General features: G+C 40.0%; 1 protein-coding gene across 1 annotated transcript in view; it reads left to right on the top strand.

Moving 5' to 3' along the window:
- fras1 (Fraser extracellular matrix complex subunit 1) overlaps positions 1-20,762 on the top strand; it is a 320,559-nt gene that overhangs the window by 114,388 nt on the left and 185,409 nt on the right. The window contains exons 10-13 of the mRNA XM_034090904.2: positions 1,282-1,371; positions 3,840-3,987; positions 14,494-14,637; positions 17,983-18,129. Coding sequence (XP_033946795.1) covers positions 1,282-1,371; positions 3,840-3,987; positions 14,494-14,637; positions 17,983-18,129 — 529 coding nt within the window. The remainder of the gene's footprint in view (positions 1-1,281; positions 1,372-3,839; positions 3,988-14,493; positions 14,638-17,982; positions 18,130-20,762) is intronic.

Here is a 20,762-nt window from a genome sequence, read left to right as displayed (position 1 = left end):
ATCCCACAAATGACCCACTTTAAGCTCAGCGCTGTCAACTTTACTCCTTTTTCTTTTTTTTCTGATGTCAAGCAATTATAATATTACTTCGCTAATATTCCCTGCCGCTGGCAAAAGAAATCCTAATTTATCATATATTACAGTGATAATTACAGCTGCTAAGTGTCATTAACCGTAAGTAACCTAATTGGCATTTGTCCAGCTCTGAATTATGCAAGGTCACTCAGCTAAGAAGATCAGAGCCATGTAGTTTTTCTCTCCGTGTGGAGGACGTTATGGTTTACTGACATGTTAGGGTCAATATGCAGAGAAAGGCACTGTGGCACAGTAATAAAAGGAAAGGAGGGGGGTTATGATTCCTTATGGTGCCACCGGTGCACCGTAATGGTCCCATAGGGATTTCTTAGCATTTCAAAATTCCTTCAGTGGCATATTGCCATTGTAATATGTGGAGCTTATAACCACCATTTAGATATTTTTAACGTTTAATTCTTATTAAAGGATTACAAAGTCTATGGGCTAAGCAGATTGCGTAAGGCTTTTGTAAGCCAACAAAATCAAAAATACATGTGGAACATTTTTGGTAATCAGGGCAGATTTTTACACTGCTGCAACATCATAGACATACAAGGTTTCCACTCAAGATATTGCTTGCAATGCTATGTAAGCATAAAGTACCAACATAGCTGAATCACCGCATAATCATAAAGAAACATAATTTTGTTTATTCCATCCTTATCACTAACAAATGCTTTGCAATACTATCTTATCTTTTGACTTTTTCCTACTCATCGGTCCAATTTTCATAAATACATAGGCCTGCTGCTTTTCTGTAATCCTTTATAGCACACCCAGCTGAAAACAAACCCTTTATGCTATCTTTTGGTTTAAGTATACAAGGGGTTTATTATCACCAATTCAACAAAATAAATCAGGCCTTGCCCCATTAATACTTGTGATTTCCTCCCAATCGCTTGCCAAATGTGATTGTGATACTATATATGACAACTGAAGCATTTAAATGTACAAATAATGACAATTATTTTCAATGAAGTTTTCAAACTACAATTAAATACAGTTTAATTGAATTGGACTGACTATGACTGCAGATAACTACAGTGGAAAACAAAGTCAACTGTGGTAACCAGAGGTAGAACATTACCAAGAAAACCAGTTCAGTCAAATGTTACGGAAACATTGCTTTTGTACATAACTATTTTTCTTCTGTTTTATGATGATTTCCCTTAAATATGAATTCAAAAATATATCTATCTCTCACAGGGAGCGGAGCTTATCCACCTGCCTGGGAAGTGCTGCCCGGAATGTTCCTCTGCCAAACTCTCCTGTTTGTACGAGGGGAAATCCTACAAGGTACTTTTTATATTCTTATGACTTTGTTTGCACATAAGCAAGGGAGGGAAGTTGCTAAATCAGGCAAGAAATCCAAGCTGTGTGGGTGAGACAAAGACGCCAAAGGGCTTCTGTGAACTCTCCATTCTCAGAAGTAAAAAGAAAGTAAGTGCCATAAAGGCTCACTGCAGAGGAGGCTGCTACACAAACAACCAAACACATCAATATTAAGCTGGTTATAAATATATAAATGCAAACACTGAGTGTAAGAGTTGCTGTGACATGAAGTTAATGTCCATTTCAAGAGAGAGTTGTCAGCTACAAGCCTGTTATAAGAAACCTTTATTATTCTAGCATGACCTTAATTATTTATAGGCTAGTATTGGAAACCCAGAATGCAAAGGATTTCATTTTTGACATTTCCAGCCATGGAGGATAGCTCATTAAATGCTGCAGGACATTCAGCCAAAGCCGAGGCTCAGAGCGAGTGTAGAGAGAGCTTTTCCTATAGATTTGTCTTTGTTTCCCAGAGGAATTTATCTTACCAGTTGTAAACAAGGATGGATACTGCATAGGACTGCATACTTATTTTGCACCTACACATGTGAATAATAAATTCATTTTCTCACCTTTTTGAAAGGTTAAAGCAGCCATTTTGTGACTAGATAATTCCTGGGCTGCAGTCGGATAGTTTAAAAATCAGCTCCTAAGTTCTAACCCTATCGTCTATTCCTTGACCTCTGAGTGAAACGTCACGGGGTTAAGGGATAGTGGATAGGAGAATTAAAAAGGACTTAGGAGAAGAGACTGCGGTACTTTAGAGAATCCGAATGCACTTTCACTATCCGACGTGTTTATGATGCGCCAGCGGACGTCATTTTCTGCGTCTGCTGCTGTGGGGAAACTATGGAAACCACAGTTTTCTATACAGCGGACTACAACATGGATGTTTAATAAGAACGAGGGACTGATGTAAACTCATCTAGAGACTCTGCACCGTGCTCTGATGCTGCTGCTTTGCTTTATGAACGTGGACAACAGAGAAACATATTCTTCATGACCAAAGTTGGAATTGAAATAAAAAAGGAAAGTGAAACTTCTGCTCGTCACCCTCTCCCTCCGGTCCACATTAATACAAATGATCCCAATACGACGTATGATTGTATGAACTAAAGATCTAAAAATCAATACAGATGTATTTATTATAAACGTTAGTCCTTAACATCTATCACTGTGTATATCACCATTCAAGCATCTTTTAAAAGTTGAACAAACTCCACACAGCTCAGTAAAGACTGAAATGTTGACTTTATTTGATAATTTCAGTGAAAACTAACGTTCATATTTCTCTTTTTGATTATAATACTGATGAACGTTCAAAACAAAGCACTTTGGCAACTTACCACCTATGTTTTAAAAAGCTTAATAAGCACCGTAACTCTCATGATATCATTTCTCGGTCATAATCGGTTGTTTCCGTGAACGGCCGACTGTTGAGTGACGGCAAATGCTGCGGCTGCAAGGCATTGTGGGGCAGCATTTTCGCTTCTCCTGTCAGTTAGGGAGGTCCAGTGGTTCCTAAGCTAAAGGAGGTTATAAAGGAAGTTTGAAACCTCCTTTCCTATCATTCTCATCATTCTAGAGAATTCGAACGGCACTTATCATGGCTGCCACTGAGGGACTTCCGGGTCATTTCACTCCTTTAGGAAGGTTCCTAAGCTAAATGGACTATTCGACTTCAGCCCTAGTTTAGCTTCCAGGTAATAAGAAAATCACATTGGGGAAAGTTAATGAGCAGGAATAAATAACCATTTTTACCTTTCACTTATGGTTATTTATTAGCACTACTGTGCTGGTAACAAGCTATTTAAAGCAGCCAATAAAGAGAACAATTCAGTCTTCACTTGTCTCAAGACTTGACTGTCTGAAAATGGGAACACACTTTATTTGGCTTAATGTCATTGAAGAGAATGTGTTGGAGCGCTAGCCAATGGAAGCGCGAGTGTTATAGTGATGTCACCATGTTACGGAAGTAAACAAAGGAGTCCAATGGAGGCTTTTCGGGGGGAGGACTGCGTGGGAGAGAAACTCCCTCTGAAGGCCTTTGCAGACCATTTACATGAACCACAATCTATACAACACACTTTAGGAAATGAAATGTACTTGCAAAACGTTGTTTGGAAGCATGTTGGGCCACATGTTTCTTGAGCATAAGGTATAAAAGGAAAACGTTTGATAGATGATTGCGTTGTAGATATTCTTACTACTTCCATCAACGTACACTCATGTGAAGATCCATTCTATATAGTATTTCAGTCTCCCCTACTGGTACTAAGGTAGAGATTGATGACCACAGGGAAATTGTTGCACAGGAGAAATAACAGACTGTGAATGCTGCACATTTCTTCCCACAGATTGGATCCCTGGATAAAAGGTTTGTGATTGGGCATCCTGCTAGAAAAACTAGCTCTACACCTTCTTCTTTTCAGGACCTGGCTCGATGGAGCGATAGCGGTTGCAGGGATTGTGAGTGTCGGGATGCTCAGGTGACTTGTTATCTGCACTCCTGCCCCACCTGCCCGCCAGGGACCCTGGTCATCACCCAGGAGGGCCGATGCTGCCCCGAGTGTCGCCAAGGTACGTAGCTGCAAAGGGTGCTGGGTGTGCGGGGCAGTAATATGTGTGTCTCTGGAAACACCAGCTGGGACAGACCTGGTTCCTTTTTATCTTTTCACTCTTTCACAGCACAACCATCTTTTATTTATTCAACAGGGACAGTTCACATACACAAACATTTAGCCAAGAGTCTATTTTTCACCTTAAAGACACATTTCATTTAAAACAACAAACAAATACAATCAGTAAAAACATGCGACATAGAGTATAGGACATGTTAATAAAATATAAAAAACCCCAGTAACAAACAAAACATACATGATCAAGAAGAGGCACAGGTTAAGGCACAGGCAGTGCAGATGCACAGTGCAATAGATTGTATCAGTGTTGACAGAGCTGATTCCTCACTAACAATATTTTTAATAGACTATCAGCAACCTCATTTTTAACTGGGTTCAACTTCCTGCTAAACCCTGACAGAACAAACCTACCAAGATATGGACCCAGCAGTTTTTGACTCTGAGACTTGTCCTGAAAGTTCTCAGTGGTTCATACTTCAGAAGAAGATAAATAACACAACAACACACAGTGCTAAATCTGGGATACTTGGTACATCTCAGCAGTTATTTTGGGATAAAGTTGTCATAACATTTTTATTTTACGCACATTCCTACTTACCACAATGCCCTAAAAATGTCTGAAAATGTTTACAGGCATAACAATGTAGCTAACTAGCATCAAAAAGTGTGAGTGTCATTCTGTGCTCGCTGCCAAATAACATTGTGTTTTGTAGCTGTGTTGCATTTTAATGTTCTTTCCACCGCTGTGGGTGGAAGATGGCAGCTCTGATTTGTTCTTTGATTGATTTCTCCCTGTGTGAAAGTTTGTTGTCGGTACACAACAGGGATTCAAGAATCGAGTCTTCTCTCTTTGATTCTGCTGGATTTGACACGAACAAACTTCACTGTCAAGATTGAACAAACTTCACGGCCATACTGTCATATCAGCTATTGAATGTGAAACATACCCAGGTTGTAAGACGTAATCAAATGAAGATAAACCAGGACATTGAATTTAAGTTCTGCAAACACTGCTGTGTAAAGGAGGACACATTGGAGCCCCTTGCAGTTTCCCTACTGAGGATGTTAAGGTGAAGTCGAGGTGAGGAAAACATATTAGAATTCAGGTCTTTAAGAGGTGTTTTAAAGTTTCTAGCAGTCAAATAGTGACTGCTAGATATGTCTTCTTAAGAAGAGGAACATTTCCATTACTTCTGGAATACCAGTAAATATTAGAGAAAATAAATGACAATGAGACGTTTTACTACTTAACTGTATTAGGTAACACAACAGAACAATGTAGCCTTAGAAAAGAAGAAACCAAGATATTGAGTTTGGAAAACGTGTCCTCTGCTCATTATGCATAACACGTGAGCACATACTATAGTTTAAAAATGCAACACTAACATCTGAGCTGACAGAAAATGCTCTGTTTTAGTTTAATGCATACAGTTAAGCTCACACATACTGTTCTATGAACACATAGGTCATATAGGACCTACTGAATTAAAAAAAGAATGTGAACCAAAGAAAGTGAAAACCATATAGCAAATTCAGGAAATGAATAGGACACATTTTTGTGGTGGCCAAACGGCGGTACTTTTGTGTTGGTCTGTGACGTCATGAGGCCCAAAAAAACGTTTTCTCATTGACTTACAATGGGAAAGTCACTTCGGCAAATCAGCTGATAATTAGAAAAACACAATTTAATCATAAGGATCTAAAAGTTGTTATAATCGCTAAAAGCCGAATCCACTGTCATTTTCTCTCTCTATTCATTCGACTGATCCGAGATCAGGTGTGAAGGTTTTCGAGGCCGAGCTAAAGCAAAACGCAGATACCCACGTTCTACGGGTACTTTGGTAACGAGAGGCCGGCCATTTTGGCTTCATGTGCCACCGAGCAACTTTCAAAGGAATGAACAGGGTCTCGCTTCCGACACTGTATCCAGTTCTCTTTGTGAGAAAGCCCAAAAACCCAAAGGACTTGACAGTTTGTGCGATATACATGTTCATGATTTTTTTCTTTTTGAAATCGGCATCATTACACTAAAAACAGTTACTTTTATATGTGCCCAAGAAAGGCACTTTTAAAAAAAAAATAAACTATTTGTAAATCAAAACCTGAAGAGGGAGAGACCCATAGCCAGTGTGAGAGTTTCTAGGTAGGCAGGACAGGCCGCAGGAGGACAAATCCCCCCTGTCCCTGGGGAGTGGGGGGCCGATGGGGGCCGAGCTGCTCTGCGTTCAGCCTGCCATGGCCTGAGGACAGGAGAGAGTAGAACAGACACAATAGAGGCTTCTCAATACTCAAATTTCCCCTCCTCGACTCCTCGACTCCTCGGTCCTCCGGTAGTGACCCGGAAATGAATTTCAGCGCGCCATTTTGAAGGACGTCTCATTTCTCTAAATGCACACCGAGGACCGAGGATCGAGCATCGAGGAGGCTCTCTGGAGGAGCTATAACCGAGGATACACTGATGGTTCCTCCACGGCTCCTCCGCGGATGCATTTCCGGGAACGGTGGAGGCGTGACGCACGGCCGGATTTATCTCAGCCAATGACAGCTCTGCATGCATCCCCTGGATATTATTTGAGAACCTGCTCTCATCGCAACGCGATGAGAGCAGTGAGAACAGCTGTGAGGCCCGTGCAGAAAGCAGAGCAGTGTGTAAAATATATATCACTCAGTAGAACAGACCTACTCTCTTTATTTGCTTTAGTTTAGTAGATATCTACAAAGAGTCGATATTTTTCCTTCACATAATAAAATACACAACGGCTGTAGCCTGATTATGCTTTAGCAGCTGTAGGTGTGTGTGGTATAGTGTGTAGGTGTGTGTTGTACAGTGTGTAGGTGCGTGTTGTACAGTGTGTAGGTGTGTGTTGTACAGTGTGTATGTGTGTGTTGTACAGTGCGCAGATGCTGCGGACAGACGGGTCTCAGTTGGTTTGATGTCCTTACTTTTAATACTTGCAAATACAACTTTTGGCCCGTAATTTCAATTCCCCATTTCAGCGACTAGAGAGAGGGGGGGGGATATATCCAGTCTCTGATTGTGTTACGTTATTATGAGAGTGCTCTCATACTTTAAATTGTATATATTTATATAAATATATTTGTGTGTGTGTGTCCGCATCTGTAGCCTGTTATTGTCTCATTATACCGCACTCTCAATGAATTAAAAGTACATATGTGGGGGAACAATGTTCAGCTGATCTAACAGAGATGATGAAATATGACAAAACACTCGACAGCTGATGCAGCTGTTGCCACGTAATAATGAACGGACGTCGCTTTAATATGACCGCTCAGAGGAGAGGAGTTCTCATTTCTTTAAACGTCTGCTGTTTCCCCTCCTCTCTCCTCGGTTCCCCTCCTCGGTCCTCCGCTCGCATCTCCTGTGGGCGGGTCTAAGTCTCGAGGAGGGGAGTCGAGGAGGGGAGTCGAGGAGGGGAAATTTGAGTATTGAGAAGCCTCTAATGAGTCGATGTGAGCTATCCCACCAGTCCATCACTGCTTTTAACTTTGGCTTTAATTTAAACCTTTTATTTATGCCCTCCTTCATCTTCACATTCAGTTTTACACATAAATGTCAAATCCCAACTCTTAAAAGCAGGCAGTAGTGATGTGTGGTGGGGTGGTATTTTTTTGTATTATTCAAACACAGAAGGCATCATTTGAAGTTTTTTGTGCAGTTTGGGGAAAAAAGCAGTACAATAATAGTACAAAGTAAACACTGTCCAAACACAGCGCCTCCCCTGGGCCTTGAAGTTACATGAAATGAAAAATGACCTTCACTTCGTTGGCCATTTTTCCACAGCGTAATAAACAACTATTTAACAATTAATGAGGGCAAAAAACAAGCTATTAGTTTGGTGCAGTTCACTGTAATGCTGACCTGAGTCACAGTAGGTCTTTTTTTAAAATGATTTCCCTTCAACCTGTTTCAACAAGAAAGACCACACATGAGGAAAAGTAATTGCCTTTGAATATATCAAATGATAGCTTTAGGCTATTTTCATTCTGTAAACCACACAATGACATCGAAGCATCAGTTTCACCTCCTTTAAAAAAGAGTGATCCATCTGTCTCATTGACTGTCAGCAATTAAAATCAAACAAATGTATGTTAATGTGTCATAAGATGAATACACTCACAGGCAATTAAACAGTGGGATTACATTGATAAGATTTATGAAAACTTATAATTAAGTTTGCCTGCATGAACGAATGATTACAGTTGAATGAGGGAGACTTTCTTCATCGTACCACACAAGTGGATCAACAATAATAGTTCTATAAGGCTCACATTTAGCTTGAGCATTTCTCCACGGTCTAAACATGTCGAAAAAGTGAATACAATTTATTGTCTCAGGCAAATATAAATTCTAATTATCCAGGTAAGCAACAGGGAAAACTTATCAAATGTAATATTGGTAATTAACCTGATATCTCTAATAGCCGTGTTTGTACTCAGTAGAACATGTATTTCCTCAAAGTAGCAAATTAGCAAAGAAACACATTTGTTAATAATGAAACGATGTCTTCGCTTTTCCATTAATTTAATTTCCATCTCATTTAAAAACTTGGTCTCTTATGATTTCAAGTTCGTAGGCAGGTGTTTTGTAATGGTGATGCAGTTTTATGGTGGATTGATTTAGTGTGATGTTCATGTGGAGCTGGAGAAAGCAGGTGTGGATGGAGATAACAGCGGTTCATCTCATTCATCTCCTGTAGTGCTCAAAATCATTGTAATGTGTCTAATATGTAACCAAACAACAATGTTCTAGTAGTTTAGGCATCTCAACATTTCAGAGAGGACATTTTATAGTTTTTCTCCACTACACTTATTTAACATCTATAGTTATTTATATTCAATCTGCTCTGTTTACTATTTGCATAAGAATTGAAGCCAGTCGTTACCTCTCCGTGTTCACCTTCTCACTTTTCTTATTCTCTTCCTTATCTCCTGGCTATCAATCTTACCAGCCCTCTCCGTGTCCTTATACTCCACACACAGTACTCCATCTATACATCCTGTACACGTGTTTGTGTTAATCAGCATGCAATGAGGGCTTAAAGATGTGATTCTATTTTAAAAAGTATTGTGAGCTCGTGTGTGAAAACATGGTCTGATTCAGTTAGGTGTTTTGCAAGTGATTATCATGTATGAATAATTTAAGCCTTATACTGCACTTCTGCCTGTCATCACCTCGCAGCATGTGTGTGTTAACGGGTGAGAAGTGATGCTTTAATGCCCCATAATGCCCCATAATCCATATAAAGTGATTCAAACACCAATTACCCACTTCCCTTTTATTTACTTATGCGTGTGTTTCCCCTCGTTTACCCCGCATTAGTCCGGCTGCCTGGCTGTGAATTGGATTCCCTGACCTTGTTTTGCTTGCAGCTAAAAATAGAAAAAAATGTTCTTTCTTTGCCTCTTTCTTCTCCAACTGGAACCGTGAATCTTGCTTTAAGCTTATTAATCACGGCTGTCGCTAGTCCCAGAGGTCCCCAGCCCCCCCCCTCTCATTGGGCAGTTTACATCCGAGGGCCGTAACCAGCACTGTGCTGCGTTCAGGTCTCATGGGAAAGGCTGGAGATGTGACGGTTCATCTCTGCCAGGATTTGACCCAGATGAGTCTTTGAAATAGGTGATATTATTTTGTACTAAAATTCAGTTATACACATGGAATAGAAATGTAAACCCAGAGAAGGAAATCTGTCTGGTTAAAATATTATTATTGATGCAAATGTAGGTCTACTTTTAGGATAATGATTACAAAGTGTAAGAGTATCAGAACACTGTATTTTACCCAGGCTTTCTCCATTATAAAGTGAAAAGTAAGAATGTGCTATAAAGAATACATACATTTATATAATCATAAGAAGTACAGTCGCAATTATTCCAGAGCTGCACTACAGTATATGACATTATGTCAAAGGACAGATACTTAGAGATCTAAATCTCCCTTTGTGAGGGGGAAATTATAAATATCATGTTTTGACGACTTATTATTTTCCATGACTGAACTCATATAGGATGCAATACTTTCCGAAAAGGTTCCTCAGTCCAATGTATTTTAGTATCAGTAGAAATGAATGATTTCTGTCCATGACAACTAACTTTTCTGACACATTACATCAATAATACACATCTGATAATGTGCATGTGTATTCATTTCTCCTACACAAACATTGGGAACGGTTGCGATTTAGAGATTTTTATACAGATGTGTTTTTTCCCCAATGACATTGATTTGGTTAGTTTAGAAGGATTTAGATTAATATTGTAAAATATTATTTTTTAGATCGAGTTGTATTGGTTTATTTGAACAATGTGACCACATGATTCCCTCTGATATGCAGATATGTAAGCTAGTAGCTAAGCTAGTCATTTCAAATATACTGACGAAACTTACAATTACCGTATGAAACAGACTAACTCTGCCAGCAGGGACAGTTGGCAAGGTTTAAATCTGCAAACCTCAACATCCCTCCGGTCCCAGCAGTTTCTAATTGCAGGGTCTCGTTCATGCAGCGCTTTAAGTAAACCCTGCACATGTTTAGTGAAGTTGGCGAATGTTTCCAAGTTGCTGAAGATGTTTCTTAATTTGCATGTGTTTTTGGAACATTTCTGTTTTTATATTCACATCGTTTCTGAATCTGCACACATTCCTCCTAATGGAAGTGTTTTCAGGCCGTTTTGCACGTTTGCACCTGTCGGCCATCGCACTTTACACTGTGGTATAAGTACTTTTCGTAAAGTACAAGAACTGAGAAATTCTTCCACCACCCCAACAACAATACATAATATGACTTTGAGTGCGCCATGAACCAGTGTCGTCACACTCTGTCCCAGGGGTAGTCCTCTTTCTTCTAGGAAGCTTCATACCCTTAATTCTCAGAAAGCCTTTCCTTCTCTGAGCTTGCTTTTCAGTTCAACTTTCAGGGTGATTCCCTGGAGGGATTCTGGGATGTTTGATAAATACGGATAGACATCTTAAAATGTTTGCACCTGTAACCAGATCCAACACACATATTTTAGTCCAGCACACAATACAGTCTGTCAATTATAATTATGTCTCTTTTTTTGTGTAAAAACCTATTATACCGAAGTTCCCTCCAGAGGGAGTTTCTCTACAACACGGTTTACCAATCGCAACAGAGCCGTCCAGCTAACCAATCAAAACAGACTAGGCTCTGGTTTCAGACAGAGGGTGAAAAGAGCTGCCGCAGCACAGGCAGTATGAGAAAAATAAAGAGCTTTATGAATCTTAAAACGTGTAAACATACATATACAATACAAATATGAACCTGTAAATGAACAAAATAAATGTTTAATGATCGGAAATGTGGCAGCCGACCCCATGAGTGAATGATGCTGTGCCTTTTGATGAGAGTTCGACTGTTAGACCTTGAATTCACCAGCCAACTTCTGGTAAATGTTGGTTGTCGTTGCTACGGTGGCAGGGAGCCAGTCTCAGTTGGAGGTCAAGCTTGTGCTAACAGTCGAGTTGATATGTGATGTTTTTATCCAATGCTCCATCTCTTCCATATAATAACAATAATAATAATATTGGGAGGGATGAAACCATCTTTATGTTAACACATCTGCAGTTTCTCACGGGAGCATTTTGTCATCGGGTGCAGTTCATTGCGCCTGGCTCCACACCTCTGGATCAGTTGTTTTCGTATAACTTTGCAGTTAATCACAGCTGTAGTTTTTAATTTTGCACCTCAGGGATCCTGGCTCGCTATGCTCGTGCAGAAGTTAAAGAACATTGTGCTTGCATCAAGGCAGCATTCTCTAAACAGCAGCTCATACAAAAAGGGTTTGATGGCCTAACTCGTGCTGCAAATGTTGCTCTATCCTCAAGCGGTAGAACAAATCCTATTCTAGTTCACTCTAAGGTTGTCAAATCGGAAAAAAATGACCTGTTCAGGTGGAGGTTCGTATTCAAATATAAACATTTGTTCCCAGTGTTTAACATTTAGGAGTGATTTACAGAAAGAGCTCAGGATAGATTTGAGTCTTCCAGGATGTTGTTCAAGAGATTGGTACATTACTGCCAGAAGGAGCATTGGTCACAGCTGAATAGAGAGATAAACACATATTAACCAATAAGCCCGTCAGTATAAGTATCTCAATCTCCCACATGTCTCGCTCAACATCCTTCCCACTCTTGTTTTTGCACACAGCTCCATTTGTTCTCTCTCTATAGCAGATAAGACGAGGGAGATGGTGAGATGAGTGGCAGATCTGAACATATAATGGATGGGAGAGAGAAAATGAAGCTGTAAGGGAGAAAGGAGACAGAAGAAGAGAGTGACGAGAGGTAGTGTAGTGGCAATAAAGAGACAGAGATACTTAGAACAGTATGTCCTGGCTTACTGACAGTCTTATTGGCAATTAAGTCTAAAGTCTCACCACATTCTTTTCTTTTCTATAACGTCCCTTTTCTATCTCTATTCTTTTCTCCTTTGCTTTTCCATTAGTGTCTTCCTCTTTCTCCTATTGTTATCAGATCCCTCAGTCACACAAGTACTTTATATACTTAATGCATTCACATAATGAATGGAGCAATCACTGTCTAATCATGTGTGCGAGCAATCAGGCATATTGTTTGACAAGAGGCTGCACTGGTAACCTAGGAGATGGAAATAAGAATGACTTAAAGGATGCATAATGCATATTTTCAGGTTCATACGTGTTTTGGGTTCGACATGATTTATTTCGTATCTGCTTTCTCTGCGTTTCAGCACCAATGACCTTACCTAAGTCCAAGCAGCTCGGCATAGGTTGTATGCATTTCTCCATGGATTGAGAATTGTTCTACTGTTACAGGATTCAAAGCACTTAGACCTGCTTGGGCCAAGTCAAAAGACACATGGATTTCAAACTGTTTGCACAATGGGAACTTTGAGGAAAACTTCTGAAAACACAAAGAAACTAATTTGCTTCAAATACCAAATGAAGTACGAGCATAGACAGCGCTATTAAGGGAATAACAGCGGATCACTGAAAAAGGTTTCCTCGCAGCTCACTGGTCGTTGCTTTACAGTACCGCTCCCCAGACCTTGTCACTTTCCAGGGCAACATTGTTTTGTAAAACTGTGAGCATAAAGTTGGATCTGATGAGAAGACATTTAAAATGTAAAAAACTCTTTAGCAGGACCATTTCCACTGACCGCCCTAAAGATTTCCACTGACCTTTGAGGTCTATTAACATATTCTATGAAATTCAATGAGCATTTTAGCATTTCCGGGCTCATTTGTCCTATACTCAGTTGAGAGTTTTTAATTTTGTTTTGGATGGCTATATTAAATGTACATTTTAACATTTAGTTCTAAAACATAAAAATAGGTCAGTGTACACCCCACTTTTGAATGTCTGAAGCGTGTCCGCCTTTAGCTAAGAGGTAGCGACTGTCAGCCGTGCGACCATGATGCTTTTTACGTCTGGCATTTCCATTTAAGCTTTAGCTAATATGTGAATACATCTGCAAACCAGAATGGGTCATACACGTGTGTTTGCCACGGATATACTTTTCTGCAATGGAAAAATGCCATTGGATTTTGTCAAGGGTTAGTTATGTGACTTCAGGGTCGGCCTACAAATATGTCAACACTACTTTATTTGCCTCCCCATACTGGAGGCTTTAATGCCGCCTATCACTATGAGTATGATGTATGAAGATAAAACTATGTGTCATTATTTATATAGTTGCTAATGTGTGTGCAATGTCCATTTGGTAAAATGTAAATTATAATATCAGTACTGTGCATCACCGTGCCTTTCTGACTCAGTAAACTATGTTTGAGGTTCGGAAAAAACTGTGTACACACTGAGATCTTCAGTGTGAAACGACTTCTGAGTGCACTTAGTCGGCACATTGAAGATACTACCTTGTGCTTGTAAGTCGTTGGTAAATTGTTGGACCATTTCGGATCCAGTGTGGGCAAGAAAATCACTTAAACACCTCATTAAAACATTTACCATTGGAGTTGTTGGCAGACAGTAGAAGTACTGGAAAATTCTCCGTAGGGCACATTTAAGTCAAACCTTTCTACCATTGCTAACACAGTCTGTGTGTGTGTGTGTGTGTGTGTGTGTGTGTGTGTGTGTGTGTGTGTGTGTGTGTGTGTGTGTGTGTGTGTGTGTGTTGTAAATCTGTCTGCCTCCGCTAACTGAGTTGCAGTGCAGAGCCAAATCAGTTAGATAAAATGTGCATAAAATTGAACGTCAAAATGTGTGTGCGACTCTGACACTTTGAGTCTTCGAGAGCCACCAACAATATCTATCCACATGTATAGAAATGGAATAAAATGACCATGACATTGAATGTGTGATTGCCTCATATAGACTCTACCAGTACTTATTACCCTGCTGGAGATGCCAACATAATGTATTGCATTTGAAAGATGTTTTCATGACATGTTGTGTGTGTGTGTTTCCCAGTCCAGTGCCACGCACACTGCCTGTCGTGCTCGGGGACTGCGGATCATTGTGAAAGCTGCAGGGACCCGAAGGCCTTCCTTCATCTTGGCCGCTGTCTGTCCGTCTGTCCAGCCGGCTACTTCTCTGAGGGACGAGTGTGTGAAGGTAGGGCGCTCTTTTGAAAAACTAAAGTACCTACTCAAAACATTGACTTACCTCGAAATGATCTCCTTTCAAACACAGTTAGAAAAGTGCTTTTTGCATATAAACAGAACACATTTAAATGCAACAAATGAAATGAAATTACAACATTATAAAACACAGGGTGAAACAAAGTAATTAAACATAAATAAAATCAATCTTACCAAAGTAAAAGTACTTTGCATCAAAATGTACTTGTGAAAGCAAATGTCCAATTCAGAATCATTTATGTGAAATTACTGGATTATGATTATCGATGCATTTATGTGTTCATCGCGGTTATCAGAGCTAGTGATAGTCTAGCTAATTTCAATGACTTTATATACTATTGCTGGATATCTTAACCTATCATTTTATTTCAAAGATTTTTTCCAGGTTGATTTCTTTCTTTTGTATAAGCTAATCATCTGAATCTGTAAAGTAATGTACAATAATCGCATAATGGGATGTTGATAAATAAATCAGTTGTAAGGCAGGTCACAGTAGACCAACGTTTGTCCCCTCTCCCTTCCCTTACAAAAATATTGTCGCTACATGCAGCGTGTTGATTGGTCGGATCCTCACTACTCGTCACAGGGACAGTGCTAGCTTCCTGTTCTGTGCCCAAGCATGTTTCAGCAACCCAACAACACTTGCCTTTACTGATTATGTCACTGCCACAGTTAAAGGGGAAATATAATGCTAATTTGTAGGTTTCCAGGTCTTCAAAGTCGCTGCTTTGTCATTGCAGCTGGGGAATAACTGTAATGGCCATGTAGCTCCATTATCTATCTATCTATCTATCTATCTATCTATCTATCTATCTATCTATCTATCTATCCATTCTTTCATCTATGCATCTGTCCGTCCGTCCACCCGTCCATCCGTCCATCCATCCATCCATCTATCCATCCGTCCGTCCATCTATCCATTCATCCATCCGTCCATCCATCCATCCGTCCGTCCATCTATTCATCCGTCCATCCATCCATCCGTCCATCTATCCATCCGTCCATCCATCCATCCGTCCATCTATCCATCCATCCATCCGTCCATCCATCAGTCCGTCCATCCATCTGTCCATCTATCCATCCATCCATCCATCCATCCATCCATTCATCAGTCCATCCATCCATCCATCTATCCATCCGTCCATCCATCCATCCTCCATCTATCCATCCATCCATCCATCCATCCATCCACCATCCATCCATCCATCCATCCATCTATCCATCCATCCATCTATCCATCCATCCATCCACCATCCATCCATCCATCCATCCATCCATCCATCCATTGCCACACTTTGTCTCAGTGTGTGTGCTTGTTTTGAGCACCCAGAGCCAGCCCCAGCACCTTGACCGAGCTCTGACCCGCGACAGCCGTAATCTCTTAAGTATTTTCACTGCATTGAATTCATACCATCCCATTGACCCGTTCTCCTAGAGGCAGACATGTACTGCTCACAGCATGAAGCCGTAAACACCTCACACCCCATCGCCGCAAAGCGATCAGGCCCAGATAAAGGTATTCACTTTAAAGTCTAGCGCTTAATGCCAGCAGCTGCATCTTTAACGGCGTGTGCCTTTGAGAAAGATAGAGTGATACTTGTGTCCTGAATGACTCGATTGTGTTTAACTGTTGAATTTATTCAACCGGGAAGGTCCTTCACTGAGATATAAAAACATTAATAGGATGTCACGTGGGTAGGTTAATAAAGGTCATGGTATCTTATCTTGTTCTGAGGAATCTATGAATTTTCTGATTTTTTTAAGTAAATCTATTTTCAAAGATGCATTTTTCTATTTTAATAATGTTGCTTATTAGCTGTGCATTCATCCAACCATGCCCCAGAAGTCTAAAAAAGCTCCCATTCTTCGTTCATGTGGGTGATGAAAACAAAGCTGCGCGTCTGAACTTGCATTGTTGATAAGACCCCTCTCTTGTCGCCCCTTCTCCTCATTTCCCATCAACATCTCTTTTCATATTTTTCGACATCTCTTAAGCCTTGAGTCTGTGGATTTCACAATCTCTTTTTTTCTTCAAATCCGTTTCTTCTCCCCATCGTCCTCATCTTCCCCCTGATCGGGATCTTTATTTGCTCTGTTGTCACTCCTGCTATCTCTGCGCGAGTGGGAGTCAGGAAGGTTCGAGGGGATTTCGTTTTCATTCCGCAATTTTGAGTTTTTTCATTAAATAACAGTTGAATTCCCCTCATATGCCTTTTCTCTCCAATTCCTTCTGCCCCGGTTCCATAATTATGCTTAGATAGACATCTATAGAGTGTGTGGATGATTGATTTGCTATGTGTTAGAGAGATGCTTTAACCAAACAAGTTTTTCAAGTTTTAGATAACTCTGCTTTGGGGCGATAACAATCAATAAAAAGTTGATTTACTCTAGGGTTTTGTTGCTAACAGAATATACATATACAATCCAATTTTGAAAAAGCAAAAAGTTGAACCATGCAAAACTGTGAACACCTTCTTTATAGGTGTATATTATGTTGAATGCAGCATTGACCAAATCATTATGATTCATTCATATTTATTCATGGTCTCACTGGGCCCCAAAATCATTTTTTTGTGAATTGATGGGGAAAAAATCAAGGCCATAAAAGTAAAAAAAAAAAACAGACATAAAGAAAAATGGAATTTGAATTTATATATTTTGTGCAAACATAGAAATCGAAGTTATTTTTCATTTGTTTTACTTAACTTTAGTTTGCTGTCTAAAACCAGAGCCCAGTCTGCTCTGATTGGTTAGATTGTCGGCTCTGCTAGGTCAACTGCTTAGAGATGTCCCGCCCCTTAGCCTATCGCGCACAATATGTCGGACCGCTAGCCAATAGAAGGGCAATTGTTACATAGTGATATCATTATCTTACGGAAGTAAACAAAGGAATCAAATGGATGTTGTGTGAGTAACTCCTTCTGGAAGTAACACAGGGATGTTAGCCTTTGCAGACCATTTACATGCAGACAAACCTATAAAACACACTACAGGAAAGGGAAGCCCCATTATATGGCCCCCAATGGTTTCCTCCAGGACATCCCAGCTAGAGCAACATGAGTTTAAACTCCCCGACATGAATGTACAGGGTTTCCCTCTGATGACCTGCACATCAAGGTTCTCTGGTTAATTCGCCTTCCACTATGAGATATAATAGGCAGTTTAATAAATGCTCGGATAAGAAGACAAAATAAATGTTTTTGAAGTGACTGACACCCAGAATCCTCCTCCTCCTCCTCCTCCTCCTCCTCCTCCTCCTCCTCCTCCTCCTCCTCCTCCTCCTCCTCCTCCTCCTCCTCCTCCTCCTCCTCCTCCACAGCCTGCCAGTCATCCTGCACCACCTGTACCAGCAGGTGGGACTGCCAGTACTGCGGCCCCCAGCAGCCCCTGCTCAGCGCTGATAGTGGCGAGTGCCTGGCTTCCTGTCCTCCGGGTTCCTACCAGCATGACAACACACACTGTCGCCGTGAGTATAACAGATTGTTAGGTACCTTTGTGTGACCTAAGGAAAATAAGGAGCCCCTCCCCACGCCCCTCTGAGAGAGATTTGGTTAAAAAGAACACAATGGTGCTCTAGGAGATTCAGGTGATAAGGTGGGGGGGGGGGGGGGGGTTACCTTGGTTGGTGATTGGCTAATGGTCACACAAGACAAACAAACGTTATGACATCACAAAGTTGCCAAAATCTGATCAGCTCATTTTCGGACAGGTTTTTATAGAAATGGATCAGGACACAAAGAGAGAGAATCTTTTTTCCTGAAACATTCAGAATCTCTTTCCACAGAGGGGACGCGTGTTGATGTATAAAAGACATGAAAAAGTGGATTTTGCGTAATAGGGGATCTTTAAACCATCCATTAGTGAGTAAATGAGTTGGCCATGTGTTGTTTCTGCAAGGGGGTCCATCCAAACGGAGAGTGGAAACCTATTATAATAATAATAATAATAATAATAATAATAATAATAATAATACATTTTATTTTTAGGCGCCTTTCATGACACCCAAGGACACCGTACAATTTAAAAATAAAAAAAATAACTAAATAAAAAATAAATAAGATAAAAGCTAATAGGCAACAGAACAAGATAAAAACACAAACAGGAAATCATGGAGGAGACAGTCAAGTGGACACAAATGAAACATATAATGGGGAGTCCAACATGTGTTATTTTGGATAAAGTGTAATGCTCTATAATACACAGCTATAATGTCGGTGACAATATACAATATCTCCAACGGCCATCAACATTTGTATGACTCAGCAAGAGTAGTGGGAGTGGCATCTGGAGTTGTATAGGCAGGGGAGTCAGTAGTTCTGAGGCAGTCGAGCTAGTGTTTTAATTTCTCTGGAAGCTTTGCTAAATTAAGGTGGAGATGAGAGGGATACGGTTTTCACATTCATTTTATTAACTAAATTGACTCTCTTCGAAGTTCAGACACTACTACATATCTAACCACTAAAGGAAATCTATTTTCCATGTTTACTGATTTAAAGACTGGACACATGTTTGATGATTTCATTCATTTTGGAAAGAAAAACGTTGTCTTAGAAAATATATGCATAATGAACTTCATACGATCTGAAATATTTTACATCAAATGCTGGATTTTTTTTATAAAAGGAAGTCCTTCTTTTGTCTTTCAAGCTGTCCTCTCTTGATATTTTACTATGCTTTGTTTTCTCCCATTCTTTCTATTGTTGTTATCTAATCGCATTCTGACATCTGAAAGAAGATATAAATATCGTCTTCCTGCCAACCACTTTCAGTTCAAACTATTGGCTTTGGGGCAGTAAGTGCCTTCACAGTGCACAGTTGGTAAATCGCAATCTCATATTCTCTCTGTGTCTTGTTTCCCGAGGATTGTTTCAGGGTAAGTTGAGTGGATTTTGTAACTGAATATTTTAAGATGTGACGTAAGTAGGCACATTCTCTGGGGGTCCGAGTATTATTGTGTCAGTGTTGTGGCTTTGCTGACTATAAGTTCTAGGAAGTCTGTTTTATTGCATTCTAGCTGGACTTTTGCTGGACTTATCTTCCCTGCAGAATAGTGTGGAAAAGTTCAATGAAGTTACGTTTTGAAGTGTTCTTTTTGTACCTTTCTTCCAATATGTGGCTCTCTCCTCCCTGCTCTCCCTATTATTGTCTGCACACAAAGCCTTTCAAAAGAACATTATAAAAAACTATTTGCACAAAGAAATAGAAGAACATTTAATGAAATTGGAAATCCCAGAGTCTTAAATTGGCTTTTGGCTTAAGTTAGCCGTTTAATTGTTATTTCACTCAAGTGAAGCCGGGTGTGTTTCAACATAATTACTGCTGCAATAAGCTACACTCTCTGCCTCCTGTCAATCACCCAACACCCACAGGACAAACACAGAACGTCTCTTTTAATAATAAAGAAAATAGCTTATATTGTCAAATCCCTCTGTTATTTTCTTTAGGTTGTCTTATGGTCCTGTCTAATTTCCACTAGTTCAAATGAAGGCAATACAATCAGAAGCCAAACAAACATCCATACTTTTGAGAACGGGGGTTTACTTGCAAGAGGAAGAACAAATTATCATCTGATTCAAAATATTTCATCTTACAAAAATGACTCATTCTTGTCTCGCTCTCCTCTGAATGCACCTGTTCCTTTGTTTGTGTACAGAACATTATTGCCCTTCTGAAATGTCTATTGTGTCTATTGTATAGACACCGACCAATCAGGGCTTTAAGACTTGCGTAGTGCACAGAGGTGATGGGTAGGCAGGGACAAGGGACCGATCTTTCTAGTTCCATCAGCAAAAACATTCTTCATCTTTTCATTTGACATTTTTATAATTGTCTGGAGAACAAAACTCCTGCGTTGAGTCATCTTCATGACAAACTTGATAGAAGTTGGCAACCGAGGTGAGGGGGAAAAAAGGAATTCTGGCATCATGCTGCGTCGATTCTCTTCTACAATACACAAAAAACAAGAGTAGTTTCGATTAACAAAGCCACACATGTCTCTCAGGCTGTTGGTGTATTCTCTGGATCTTGCATTGAAGGGGAAAATGCCAAACATGTAACCATACGTAGGGATGGGTACATGAAAAGACGGATTGTGTTTAG

The sequence above is a fragment of the Pseudochaenichthys georgianus genome, chromosome 9, assembly GCF_902827115.2.
Source record: "Pseudochaenichthys georgianus chromosome 9, fPseGeo1.2, whole genome shotgun sequence".
Taxonomy (NCBI): domain Eukaryota; kingdom Metazoa; phylum Chordata; class Actinopteri; order Perciformes; family Channichthyidae; genus Pseudochaenichthys; species Pseudochaenichthys georgianus.
The sequence above is the reverse complement of the archived record's forward strand: the minus strand, read 5'-3'. Positions and strand labels throughout refer to the sequence as shown.